This window comes from Trichosurus vulpecula, chromosome 1, assembly GCF_011100635.1.
Source record: "Trichosurus vulpecula isolate mTriVul1 chromosome 1, mTriVul1.pri, whole genome shotgun sequence".
Lineage (NCBI taxonomy): Eukaryota > Metazoa > Chordata > Mammalia > Diprotodontia > Phalangeridae > Trichosurus > Trichosurus vulpecula.
This window is the reverse complement of record NC_050573.1, coordinates 534,515,526-534,528,438: the sequence shown is the minus strand read 5'-3', so window position 1 is coordinate 534,528,438 and position 12,913 is coordinate 534,515,526. Positions and strand designations below refer to the sequence as shown.

Genomic DNA, 12,913 nt, shown 5'->3' with positions numbered 1-12,913 from the left:
TCACACACTGGCCAGCTGGGGAAAGTTAAAAGACTCTGGGATGATAGATATGACCTCAGAAACTAAGAGACATCAAATAGGGAGACGTGTGCTCACCAAAAGTGTTCACCAATGGACTCTGGAAGATCTGAAATAGAAGGGGGATTCTCTATTGAAGAAAAAGTTCTCTAGATGTTGCTGTTTGTAGAAACTTTGTAGAAACTAATGTGTTTACAATCCCAGAACAGTACTATATAGATAATACTTTATAGTTTATGTATAAAATGAATAAAAAATTGGGCCTGGCTTTCACTAAGTCTAACAGGCAAATATCACACATCGTGGTTTGCTTTTTGCTTGTTTTTTAAGGTGGCTTTTTTTTTCTCCAAATACTTTTCCCAAGCAATTAGACAGAAAGGACTGTGCAAATTCTGAGGGATGAAGTATCCTTAGAGAATCATATTAATCCTACCATGCAAATAGGACTATGCCAATAAGACCAGAGGTGACATAGTCTCACATTTGTGCAAGGCACCTCTGTGGAATCACTACCATCCTCAAAGCAAAAAAAGAAGAAAAGGTTAACAGAAGGCCTCCAGCATGGCATCCCAATCCCAGGCCTCCATCACTCCCTTTACTGAGTTGCCACCCTCCAGATGCATCAAGGGGAGAGAAAATAAGAAAGCCATTGACATCACCACTTGTCCAACCACATTTCTTCCTTTCTCCGGGAAAGGTTAGGTCTTATTTCACTGTTATAACATTTCTCTTCTCCACCCTCTCCCGAACCCCACAACATGTGTCTGATACTAAAGGACAAAGGAATCTTAAAGTCTCAGGGATTTGCAGGATGTGTGTCAAGTACTGTTTTTCTAAAAAGGGGATTTAGTGCTCATGGAAAGTATTATTTTCCAGATAGAGGGCAGTTAAAAAGAATGGCTAACAGATGGGGAGTCAGAAGTGCTGTCAGAAGAACGACTGAATGAGGAAGAGTTATCAAATGAGGTCCCATGAGGTGGGACCAGATTAGGGCCATGAGACAGCTCTGTTGCTTTCTCTGCTGTATCCAAAACATCAAATGAAATTCACTGTAACCTATTGAGCTGATATAGTGGACAGCCTATGGAACACCCATCAGTGAGCATTTAGAGGAGGGAGATCTAATGGAAGCACGGGGATCAGGGTACCTAAATGCAGCTTAGTTCTCATCCTATTGTAACTATTTCTTAAAACTTTGGCCAAGTTAAGAATTATGCACAGCCTTCAACTCATAAAATGAAAGTAAAATAAATGTAATTCATGCCCTCTGTGCCCTTTTATGAAAACATTTTGCTAGACAGTGTTGCATTTAGAAGGTAGCATGGGATGATAGCAAGAATAGTCATCTTGGAGTCAGGAGACCCAGCAACCAAATTCTACCTCAGACACCATCTGGTCAAGTTATTTAACCACAATCTGCCTCAATTTTGTCATCTGTAAAATGGGGATAAATAACAGCACTTCCCTGGCAGGGTTATTGTAAGGACCAAATGAGATAATATTTATAAAGCACTTAGCACAGTGCCTGGCACAGAGTAGGCATTACAGAAATGCTAGCTATTATTAATGATGCTGATACTTACCTACAGTGCTGTTCTGATGTCTAGGGAAGTAAACACAGTTTCTGACATGTTTATACTTAACTTTCTTTCTTGGAAGTTCAGGTCCAAATTCGGCAGCCTTGGCCTAGTGAGGTGTGGCTTAAAAGAGGACTCACCATTAAAATGCGCCTGTAGCTGTCCCGATCAATGCCCCAAAGTTTGAGGTCGGTCTTGGCTTTGACAGTGGCAGCCCGTGGTGTGCCATAGATCAGTGCAAGTTCTCCAAAGCTGCCTCCTTCTCCAATGTTGGTCACCCATTCCATATTCACATATACCTACAGAAAATAAGCCGAGACAGAAAGAAAGGAAGACAAATTAGAGAATTTTGCTATTCCTTTCCCTGGCAGCTAACCTAAAAAGTCAACAATCCTTCCCCCTCTTGTCCTCTCTTCCCCATCCTCCAATAAAATCAAGAATAGAAGCAAATAACAGTCCGACAATTTCTTTGCTCCATCATGAAGGAGTGACAACCAGCTCTGTGGACAGAATTTCAAGTTCCCTAGCTGGAAGACACTGATTGTATTGATTAGATGACTTCCTTCCTTCCTTCCTTCCTTCCTTCCTTCCTTCCTTCCTTCCTTCCTTCCTTCCTTCCTTCCTTCCTTCCTTCCTTCTTTCTTTCCTTCCTTCCTTCCTTCCTTCCCTCCCTCCCTCCTTCCTTCCTTCTTTCCCTCTTTCCCTCCTTTCTTTTCTTTCTCTCTCTCCCTTTCTCTCTCTCTCTCTCTCTCTCTCTCTCTCTCTCTCTCTCTCTCTCTACCCCCACCCCTCGTCCTTTGTTTCTTTCTTCCTATAGGTTATTGGTTTCAAGGCTCTCTTTCTGGTCTTCTAATACAGAACCATTAAATCAGATGGCCATGATTTTAGCCTTTCAATAGCAATGCCAAACTCCAAAGATGAGTTAATAATTTTAATGAGGTTGGGAAGCAAGCAGCAGAACTAGGAGCTTAGGAATAAAACAAAACAAAACAAAACATTTTCTGCCAGGGCCGTCTGACTCCTGAAAGTAACTTTTAAACACATGCTTTAATGAATCCAAAGATCACTGGAGCTATGGAAGCGATTCTAAACTCCGTTCTTCAAACTATTGCTTAGGCTCTGGCCACCTCATCACGGTTTTTGAAAAATTTGAAAAAAAAAATTTTATTAGCGCTCTTTTAAAATATTACTGTCACTTCCTGAACTCACCTTCCAAGGTATAGATAAGTATTGTCAGTAAAACAAATCAAAATGTTGGCCAGGTTTGAAAAATGTATGTCTCATTCCATACCTCTAGTCCACCAGCTCTTTGGGGAGTGGCAGGGAGATTTTTAGTTTATTTCCCATTCAGTTATATTCTTTTGGACTTCTTTATCATGACCCCAGGAACCTCATCATCCTGCAAGATCACACCAACCTTGGAACTCATATCTCATCAGTACCAAATATGGGAAGGTGTTTGTAAAGAGAACTCCTTCCAAAATTTCTATTTAAGGAGGGCACTCAGGGTGGTCATCTCTTCATGTCCCAGCTGGCTGCGCTCCTTTGGATTTCTCCATCATGCTACCAACTGCGGGTACCTTCCTATCCCCCCTCCCTTTACAGCTTTCTTGTGTGTTGTCTTCTCTCCTATTAAACTGTAAGCTCCTTGAGGGTAGACACTGTCTTTCTTTTCCCCCAGAGCTTAAGCACAGCGCTTGGCATAAAGTAGGTGTCTAATAAATGTTTATTGACTGACTTTTCAAAAGTCATGACTGTCACTGTATTGATCACAGAGAATTGAAATCTTTCAGTGTTATTGCCCTTTACATTATTGGGGTCATCATGTAAGTCAGTATCCTAATCTGTTTACTTCCATCCATATCAATTTTCAGGTTTCTCTGAATTCTTCATGTTTGTCATTTTAAGACACAATATTCTATTACATTCATATGTGATATTTTAATCAGTCATTGCAGTTCCTTGCCATGATAAGTGCTGCTCTAAATATTTTTGTATATTTGGACCTTTCCATCTTTTTTGACCTCTTAGTCAATCCCTCATTATATAGGAGAGGAGAATGTGGTCCAGAGAGGTTTTCTGAAATTCCCTTCAAGCTCTGAAAATTCACATTGCTGATTCCTAGAATATTAAAGATAGACTCTCTTCCAATCTTCATCTTTCATTTAAGAAATATTTATTTGGCACCTACTATAAGTCAGACATCATTCTAGGCAACAGACTTACAAAGATGAGAGGAAGAAGAAGGAGGAGGAGGAAGGGGAGGAAGAGGAGGAGGAGGAGGAGAAGAAGAAGAGGGAGGAGGAGGAGGAGGAGAAGAAGAACCCAACCAAGTGAATATCCTCAAGGAGCTTACAACAAGATAGACAAAAAATAGTTATGTTCAAATGTGGTAAGTGCATAGGAAAGAGCAAATTAACAATTGAGAACTTACTTTCACTCTTTTCCTGTCACTCAAACCGTTATTCATTTACCACCACTACCCACCACCACCCCCACAGTAACCCTTTCCACCTATCCAGCCCATGGATGGCTTTTTTCTGGTCCCATCAGCTCCTGAATGAATTCTGATGCCCTTTGGAAAACACTGATATTGATGTCTTTTCTCTTATTAACAGCAAGCTGTAGAGTGCTTTGGGTCTCAGGGATGAATGGAATCACTATGACTCTGCTACTTCTGCTAAGCTGTATCAGACCAGAGGTCCCTTTGGACAAGATTCCCTTTCAACCTATGTGGGTTGACGTACTATGCATTGACTGTGCAATTCGAATTCAATCTAAGAATAGTACCAATTGTTTATTATGTCACTATTATGCAGCTTCAGTTACTATAAATTGACACAATGCATTCTTTATTCTCTCAGTGTGTCAATGAGCTCAAAGCAAAATGGGTGTATATGCAGAAGACAGAATGTATTCCAAAGGATCGTGGGAGCTGTTGTGATTGAAATCAATGAAGGATTATGTTTGTAATAACCAATAAAACTACTACTAGTGCATATTTTTTAAAGCTATAGCTTGGTCTAGGTTTGTGGGTTCCCTCTTCCCAACTATCCCAAGGATTGGGCTAATGCCCTTCATTTAAAAATTAATCTGAAGATTCAAAAAGAATCAACATTTTATATGAGCTAAAATAGAGAATTTGTAGAGTTTATATCCGTTCAAGAAAAGCTTCAAGAGATTTACTAAGTCAGAAAAGTATTTCACCTCCCAGGATGAGCTATTTCATCCAAGTTTCATAATATCCAATTCCTGCTCATTCCATCCAGGGCACACAGACAGAGCAAGGATGGGGCACTTCTAATTAGATGGCCAGCATGAATAAACAGACTGCATTAACTGAACTCCCACACAACTGGCAAGAAGTTAGAAGTAAGCTGATATTCAGAGGAGAGGAAAGACCCTATTCCAGGTTAGGCAGCTCCATAAATCTGAATGCAATTGCATTCTTAACAGGGTAGACTGAAAAAGTTGGAGGAGGTAAGATTTTGTACTTCTCCATTTCTCAAGAATAACAAGACAGGGAACTGGGGGGGGGGGGGGTGGGCTGTCCTTGGTTAAGAGCTTCAAAATTCAAAAATCCCTTTTAGTAACTTAGTGTTTCTTCTAAAGCTGGAAAACTCCTCAGAGATCACCTAATCTAACCCCCTCACTTTGGGTCTGTTTTCCTCATTCATAAGAAAATAAAGTGACTGGCCCAGGGTCACACAGTGGTAGACATTATACTAGACCTAGACTTTAGACTCTCAGCCAAGTGAGTGACTGACCACTCCTCACACATATACACCCTTCACTCCTCCATAGCCGATTGCTCTCCTGAAACAATTACCTACCAGATAAGCATGTTGACTCACAGAAAATGTTGTCTCAGGCAAAACTGTAAAGTTGGCCTCAAACTTCAGTACAAATTTGTTCCTCCCTTACCCTTAATTTTAAAAGCCATTTAAAAAAAAATAGAGTTTTATGGATATCTTTTTTTTTAATTGTCTAGATTTCCCTCTCTATCCCTTTCCTGCAACCTCCTAGAGAGCTACCCCTTATAACCAGGAGTGTGCCAGTATATGTTTAACAACTGGGTGTCCAAGGGAAAAAAATTTATGTATGCACAACAGATGTACATTTAAGTTATGTTATTTAACATTTTCTATATCACTTTCTTTAGACTAGATAATCAACAAAACAATAAATCGTCTTGATTTGTAGCATCTGCCAATTTCTGAAGTATAAACGCTCACACTGAAGATTTAACAATTGACTCTCCCAAGCCAGTCCAAGCTTGTTCCAGCACATGCTTGCTTATTAGAGATTTCTTCTTTTTTTTTTTTTTGAGAAGAAAAAAAGAAAAAACTCCACAAATGGAGTAATACATGATTGACATTGTATGCAATGTTCCACACCTGTGAGCCCCACCTCTGCAGAAGAGTGGGAAGAGGTCGTCTCCTATCTCCTATGAAGCCACTGGTACTAACCAATCTGTGGTCAATGTGTTACTCTACATGGCAATATATTTGCAAGCAGATCTCTCAGGAGGCAAGGTTTAACCCAGAGAGAATAAGTAAAATGGTAGAAATTTCAGGCACATTTGAGGCATGAGAGCCCATCAGTGTGCCTCAAAAACAAACCATTCAGCAGGGTGAGTCCAGCTAATCACCCATCCCAATCCATGTGAAGAGGCCCTTTCATGGGAAGGTTCTACTGTGAGATCACTAAAAAGTGGCACTCATTCCTATGCTTGGCTCTCTGTAGTGATGCCAATGATCCTCTCCACCAGTATCCAAGTATCCACCTCACCTGTCTCTTGAGCCCTATTTGACAATTTGTGTTTTCTTCTGTGCCCCACTCCTCCCTGCACTGTCCTCTCTCTTCAAATAAGATCCTTATATCAAATGCAATGACTTACGTTCTGTCTCTACTGCTGCTTCCCCTTACCATGTCTCTCCCCTAGTTTTCCAAGACTTGACACATCCAGTCTGTGAGGTTTCAAACATTCCCCTTTCCATGTTTCCTAATAAAGCTAGATCGTTTTATATCTTTTAAACATTCCAATTTATTATTTATTTTAAATATTCTTTTTCTTTTTAAATTTTGAGTTCCAAATTCTCTCCCTCCCTCCTACCTTCCCACACACCTACTGAGAAGGCAAGCAATCGGATATCAATTATACATGTGAAATCATGCAAAACATATACATTAAAGCTAGGTAACTTTACAGGTTGTCTGGTCCCTTTGGGATCTAGAAGACAAAATATTCTGGCTCCATAGCCAGACTCCAACGTCTCCATTTGAAGAGACTGTTTCTTGGATACTGATTTGAACATGTATGTCCTTAAATAGCAATAAATAATAAACTGGTGCTTATATAGTACTTTATGTTATATTATTTTATTTGAGCCTCTAACCATCCTATAAAGTGAGAATGACAAGCATTATCATCATCCCCGTTTTACAGATGATGAGACCAAGGCTAGGAAAGATTGTGAATCGCCCATGGTCACAGCTTTAAAGTATCAGGGGCAGGCCTTTCTGACTCTAGATTTAGCACTCAGGCTCACCAATAAGGCAGCTAGGGAGTTAGTGGATCGAGCACTAGACTCGAAGCCACAAAAATCTGAGTACAAATCCCGCCTTAGACACTTATTAGTTATATCATTCCAGACAAATCATTTAATTTTCTCATTTTAATTTTCTTTGCCTATAAAATAGGAATAATTTAGCATCCACCTCACAGGCTCATTGAGAGGCTCAAATGAAATAATATACGTAAAAACTCTTTGCAAACCCTGAAGAGTGACCTAAATGTTGGCTATTGCTATTCTTATCATTAATGCAGACCAATACCAAGGTAAGTCTAGCATGCAGCTACGCTAACGGCTCTACCGTGGGTGGTGGGATCTAGGCTACACCTAGGCTGAAGCCTGAGACCAGAGACAACAAAGGAAAACAAAGGCGGGAAATAGGACCAAGGTTTTCTCAGTTGTAAATTAACAGATAGCCTTTAACATATGCAATCAGAAGAAAAAAAAACAACTGCTTTACAATTAACATGTGTCTATTCAGTGCTGTATGTGCCATCGCTGGACTAGGGTTAAACGGAATATAACGATAATTATTATTGTTAATAGTAACAACAGCTAGCACTCGTATAGCTTCTTAAGGTTTGCAAAGAGCTTTACAAAGGAGATCTCATTTGATACCCTGGGAGGTAAGTACTGAGGAATGAGGAAACTGAGGCAGATAGCACTTAAGTGACTTGCCCAGGGTCACACAGCTAGAAGCGTCTGAGGCTGGATTTGAACTCAGGGTTTTCTGACTTCAGGTCCAGACTTGTGCCACCTAGCTGCCTCCAGAAAAAGTATGTATGGGCATACCTCGGAAATATTGCGCATTCTGTTCCAGACCATGGCAATAAGGCAAACATCGCAATAAAGAGAGTAACACGAATGTTTTGGTATCCCAGTGCATGTAAAAGATATGTTTACACTATACTGTGGTCTATTAAGTGTGCAATAATATTACGTCTAAAAAATGTATATACCTAAATTTTAAGATATTTTATTGCTAAAAAAAATCATCTGAGCCTTCAGCGAGTCATAATCTTCTTTGCTGGTGGAGGGTCCAGCCTCAATGTTGATGGCTGCTGACTGATCAAGATGATGGCCTAGCTTTCAGCCTATCTCAGCCTTCGATGTAAGCTTAATTGTTTCTAGCTTTTGAGACACATGCAATCCTTCCTTTCACCTGAGCACTCAGAGGCCATTGTAGGGTTATTAATTAGCCTAATTTCAAAATTGTTGTGTCTTGGGGAATAAGGAGGCCTAAGGAGAGGAGCGAACACTCTGAACACATACAACATTTATCGATTAAGTTATATGGATGCAGTTCATGGCATCCCAAACGATTACAATGGCAACACCAAAGATCACTGATCACAGATCACCATAACAGACACAATAATAGTGAAAAAGCTTAAATATTGTGAGAATCACCAAATTGTGACATAGACACACCCTGTGAGCACATGCTGCTGGAAAAATGGTGCTTCCTTGACACAAGGTTGCCACAGATCTTCAATTTGTAAAAAATACAATATCTGCAAAGCGCAATGAAACAAGATACGCCTATAGTTGAATCTCAGCCCTCAAGGAGCTTACAATCTCATCTAGGAAACAGGACTGCATTGTTTTCTAAATGTTTTCTGTTTATTACTTCAATATGAGATTGCAATGATCGTCTAAATGAAATATTAGCTGGCACTAAGGCACTAAGGGCCACCTAAGTGATGGGCAGGGATTGGGATAGAGCAGGATGGAGGTCAGCTGGCTCCTTGGGAATCTTCATGAAGGAGATTAGGGCCTGAGATGGGCCTTGAATGATATCCCCTATCATCTTTATTCATAGCTATCACTGGAGGCTTCTTGCCTGCTTGACCTGCTCCACCACTAGCTGAATCACACAGGTGTTAAATTAGATACTCCTGTGTGTTGGTAAGCAAAATGGCCTCTTAGCACTTAGTTCAACAAGTGCCCTTGAAGAGTTTGGCTTTGTTTCCTTTGAGTAATTCAGTGTATTTCATTGAGTCTTACTAAGTGCTAAGTCCCAGGCTCTAACCTCTATTAGGTGTTAACCTAACTTATGTGGATGTGAACCTCCCAGGGTCCTAAGGGGAGGGGCTAACTCAAAAATCAATCATGGAAGCCTAAGTTCTGGTCATTCAGATGATGTTTGATGATATCTGACGCCCTATAAGAACAGGACAGAGCCATTTGCGCAGGGCTCTCACTTGTGGTGGTGCTGAGGTGGAGACTCCAGGCAGCTGTAATTAGGAGTCCTCCACCTTGTAACCCGGATGCTGAGACTTTGTTAAACTCTGGTAACTATGTATTGGGATTTGAATCAGACAAGGTCTGTCTATTGATGTTTGTAATTTGTTTGTATTTTATTCTGAAGTTCAGGATGCTGGCTTTTTCCCCTGAACTAAGTGAATGATATTTGTATGCTGAATTAAAGTAAGCTTGTCAACCCTTAACCTTGCTTTCCTTAGTTAGCAGATCAAAACAACCCGTGCTTTTGCAGTGTGCTGGTAGCATCCTTGTTGTTGGGCTTGTGTTGGTCTTTCACACCCACAACAGCTACTAGCCAGATTGTTGAAACATCCTGGAACATTTAAAGGTCTCTTTCAACTCTCCTTTTACAAATGAGAAAACTAGAGTTTGGGAGAGGTTGTAAGACCAATGGAATAGAATCAGATCTCCTAAGTTTTACTATACCCAAATTGTGTTGGATTTCATGTGAAGAATGTTAGCAGAAGGAGAGTATTCACCTTAAATCTGAGGCCGGGCATTGTCTCTCCCAGCAATCAAGCCTTCTCTTAATTCAAATGAATAGTTCCAGGTACTATGAAAGGCTCTAGAGTAGGCGTGGGGAACCTGCAAACTTGAGGCCACATATGGCCCTCTAGGTCCTCAAGGGTGGCCCTTTGACTGAATCCAGACTTCAAAGAACAAATCCCTTCAATAATCCCCCTTAATAAAAGGATGTGTTGTGAAGTTTGGATTCAGTCAAAGGGCTACACTTGAGGACCTACAGGGCCACATGTGGCCTTGAGGCCACAGATTTCCCACCCTTGTGAGTCTACAAAGACAAAATGAAAACATTTCCCACCCTCAAAGGATATTGGAATAGAAGTTTTCATTTATTTATTTGTTTGTTTATTCATATATATATATATATTTTTTAATCACAGGAGTGACATGATTAGAGCTTCACATTAGGAAGATTACTGTTCTCTCCATCTATTAGACAGCTAGGTGGTAGATAACTCTATCCACTAGACCTGGAGTCAGAAATACCTGAGTTCAAATGCAGCCTCAGGCACTTACTAGCTGTGTGACCTCGGGCAAGTCATTTAATGTCTGTTTATATCAGTTTCCTCATCAGTAAAATAGGGATGATAACCATATCATCTACCTCCCAGGGTTGTTGTGACAATCAAATAAAATAATAATTGTAAAGCATCTAGCACAGAGTAAGGCTATGTAAATGTTAAGATAGTATCATAAGTACCATCCAGAATGGTACACCCTTTCCCAGATGTCCTTTTGAAATTCAATACATCCTTCAAGACTTAACTCAAATCAATGACTGAATGAAAAACTGTACATTAAGTGCAATACTAGTGATCAAGCTTGGTGCTTAGTGATAGGGATACAAATGCAAAAAGTAAAGATGGTCCCTGCCCTCAAAAGTTTACATTCTAATAGAGGAGTGACAAAATGGAAAATGACACTTTGGTTCAGAAATTTATTGGAGTAGTGACTGAGCCACAGGGCAGTAGACTGACACACCCCATCCAGGAACAATGGCAAAGTAGGTTATAGTTCACGATTTCAAAACCAGAGGGAAGGGAGAAAGGAAGAAAAGATAAAAGAGTAAGGCCATTGGCTAGATGGAAGATATGGCCAAGGATGAGAAGAGGACCAGAAGGTAATGTGTGAAGTGAAACACAGCTAGGGATTTTCCTGAAAATAGTGGTCAGGGAGAGGTAGTCAGGTATCCACAAATATGAGTCCAAGGGTGGAAGTTTCTCCAGGGTGAAGTAGGCACTGGCAAAAAGGATCAGAGATGCTATATCCTCCATGAAATCTTCCTTGATTTCCTTCCCTCTCCTCAACTACAAGTTTCACAGGGATAATTGTAATAGCTCCCTAACCTGTCTTCTGCCTTCAACCTCTCCTCTCCTTAAACCATTCTTTACACACAGGACTGACCATGTCATTTTCTTGCTCAGAAAACTTTACTATAGCTCTCTTAGTTGAAGACTTAACTACACCACTAGCTTCATAAGAAAATAGATTTGGTTTTTTTAAAGGAAATCTAGCAAGAAGCTGAAGTGATCTTAATCCAACATTTGGACCACTGTGGTATTTCTGTGGAAAATTCAGTCTTTTTCCTACTGTTATTGAATACGATGTTGTTAGGGGCAGCAGAAACACACCATACAATGGCTATTTAGCAGGAGAATTGGCTTTTGATTGGGACATTTCACATTTTGAGACAGCACTGTGTATATACACAGCCCTGTATGAGCCGTAACAAAAGGAAAGTATTTCCAGCAGAGACAATGGAATTCAGCAAAAGAGTGGTTCCCACTCAGCTTACCCTCCTTCAGACTCCACACACACACACACACACACACACACACACACACACACACACACACACAAAAAGCTACCTCTAGGGAATTCCACTACAGGGGAAACACTTGGCCCTTTCAGAGTTCAATTTATGGAATTGGTAACCCAAATCTAATCACTCTGGGGTGGGTTCTTCTTTTCTTCCACTGATTACCCTTTCCCTTCCCCCGCCCCTCCCCAAAGGCAATGTCCTCCAGACCAAAACACAAGAACAACTCACTGTACTACCAGAGAAAAGCCACTGTGCAAAAAAAAAAAAAAAAAAACAACCCTCTTCAGAATGGTCTGGAGTAAACAGTGAAAACAGAAGCGCTTTCTCTAGCGTACTAAAAGCTACTCCTCTGCCCCTAGCTCATCCCCCAGCCTCAACTACACCACTGGGTTAGAAGAAAATTCATTTCCACCATGGAAAAATGTTCAGAGACAGGGTGTTTCTACACAACTGCCATCCCATTCTTGTAACTATTTCTGAACCCCCACAGTTTGTTTAGATCCTTGCGGAAGAGCTTGTCACAAAATGACACAAAAGAAGTTGCTATAAACTCCCATCTGCACCAAGAATAAAGAATTGAGAGCCAGCTCCTACAGGAGAGAGAGCTATGGGTCAGGAAGACCACCTATCACATACTGACTGTGTGACCTCTCAGCAAGTCACTTAACCTCTCAGTGTCCTGAGCAGCTAGGTGTCCCAGTAGATAAAGCATTGGGCCTGGAGTCAGGAAGACCTGAGTTAAAATTTGATCTCATCAGGTACCTACCAGCTGTGAGATCTTGGGCAAGTCATGGAATCTCTGTCCACCTCATTTCCCTCAACTGTAAAATGGGGATTAAAAATAGCAACTACCTCGCAGGATTGTTCTGAGGATTAAATAGGACAATATTTGTAAAAATCACTTAGCATGGTGCCTGGCACATGGTAAGTAGGAGCTATGTAAGTGCTTATTCTTTTCCCCTTTCCCCCCAGAAAAGACACTAAGACTTGAAATTACATAGCAGGTGCTGATCTGCATTGGTAGAAGATGTTTCCTCACTGAGTGTTCTCCATAACAATGAAATCACATATTGCGGAGTGCTGGGGAGAGAGATAGAGACAGAGATGGAAAGAGACAGACAGAGAGAGAAAGA

At 40.6% G+C, this 12,913-nt stretch overlaps 1 protein-coding gene across 1 annotated transcript in view; it reads right to left on the bottom strand.

Moving 5' to 3' along the window:
• The window catches only part of PRKAR1B (protein kinase cAMP-dependent type I regulatory subunit beta), a 258,035-nt gene that overhangs the window by 80,708 nt on the left and 164,414 nt on the right, over positions 1-12,913 (bottom strand). The window contains exon 7 of the mRNA XM_036741354.1: positions 1,736-1,894. Coding sequence (XP_036597249.1) covers positions 1,736-1,894 — 159 coding nt within the window. The remainder of the gene's footprint in view (positions 1-1,735; positions 1,895-12,913) is intronic.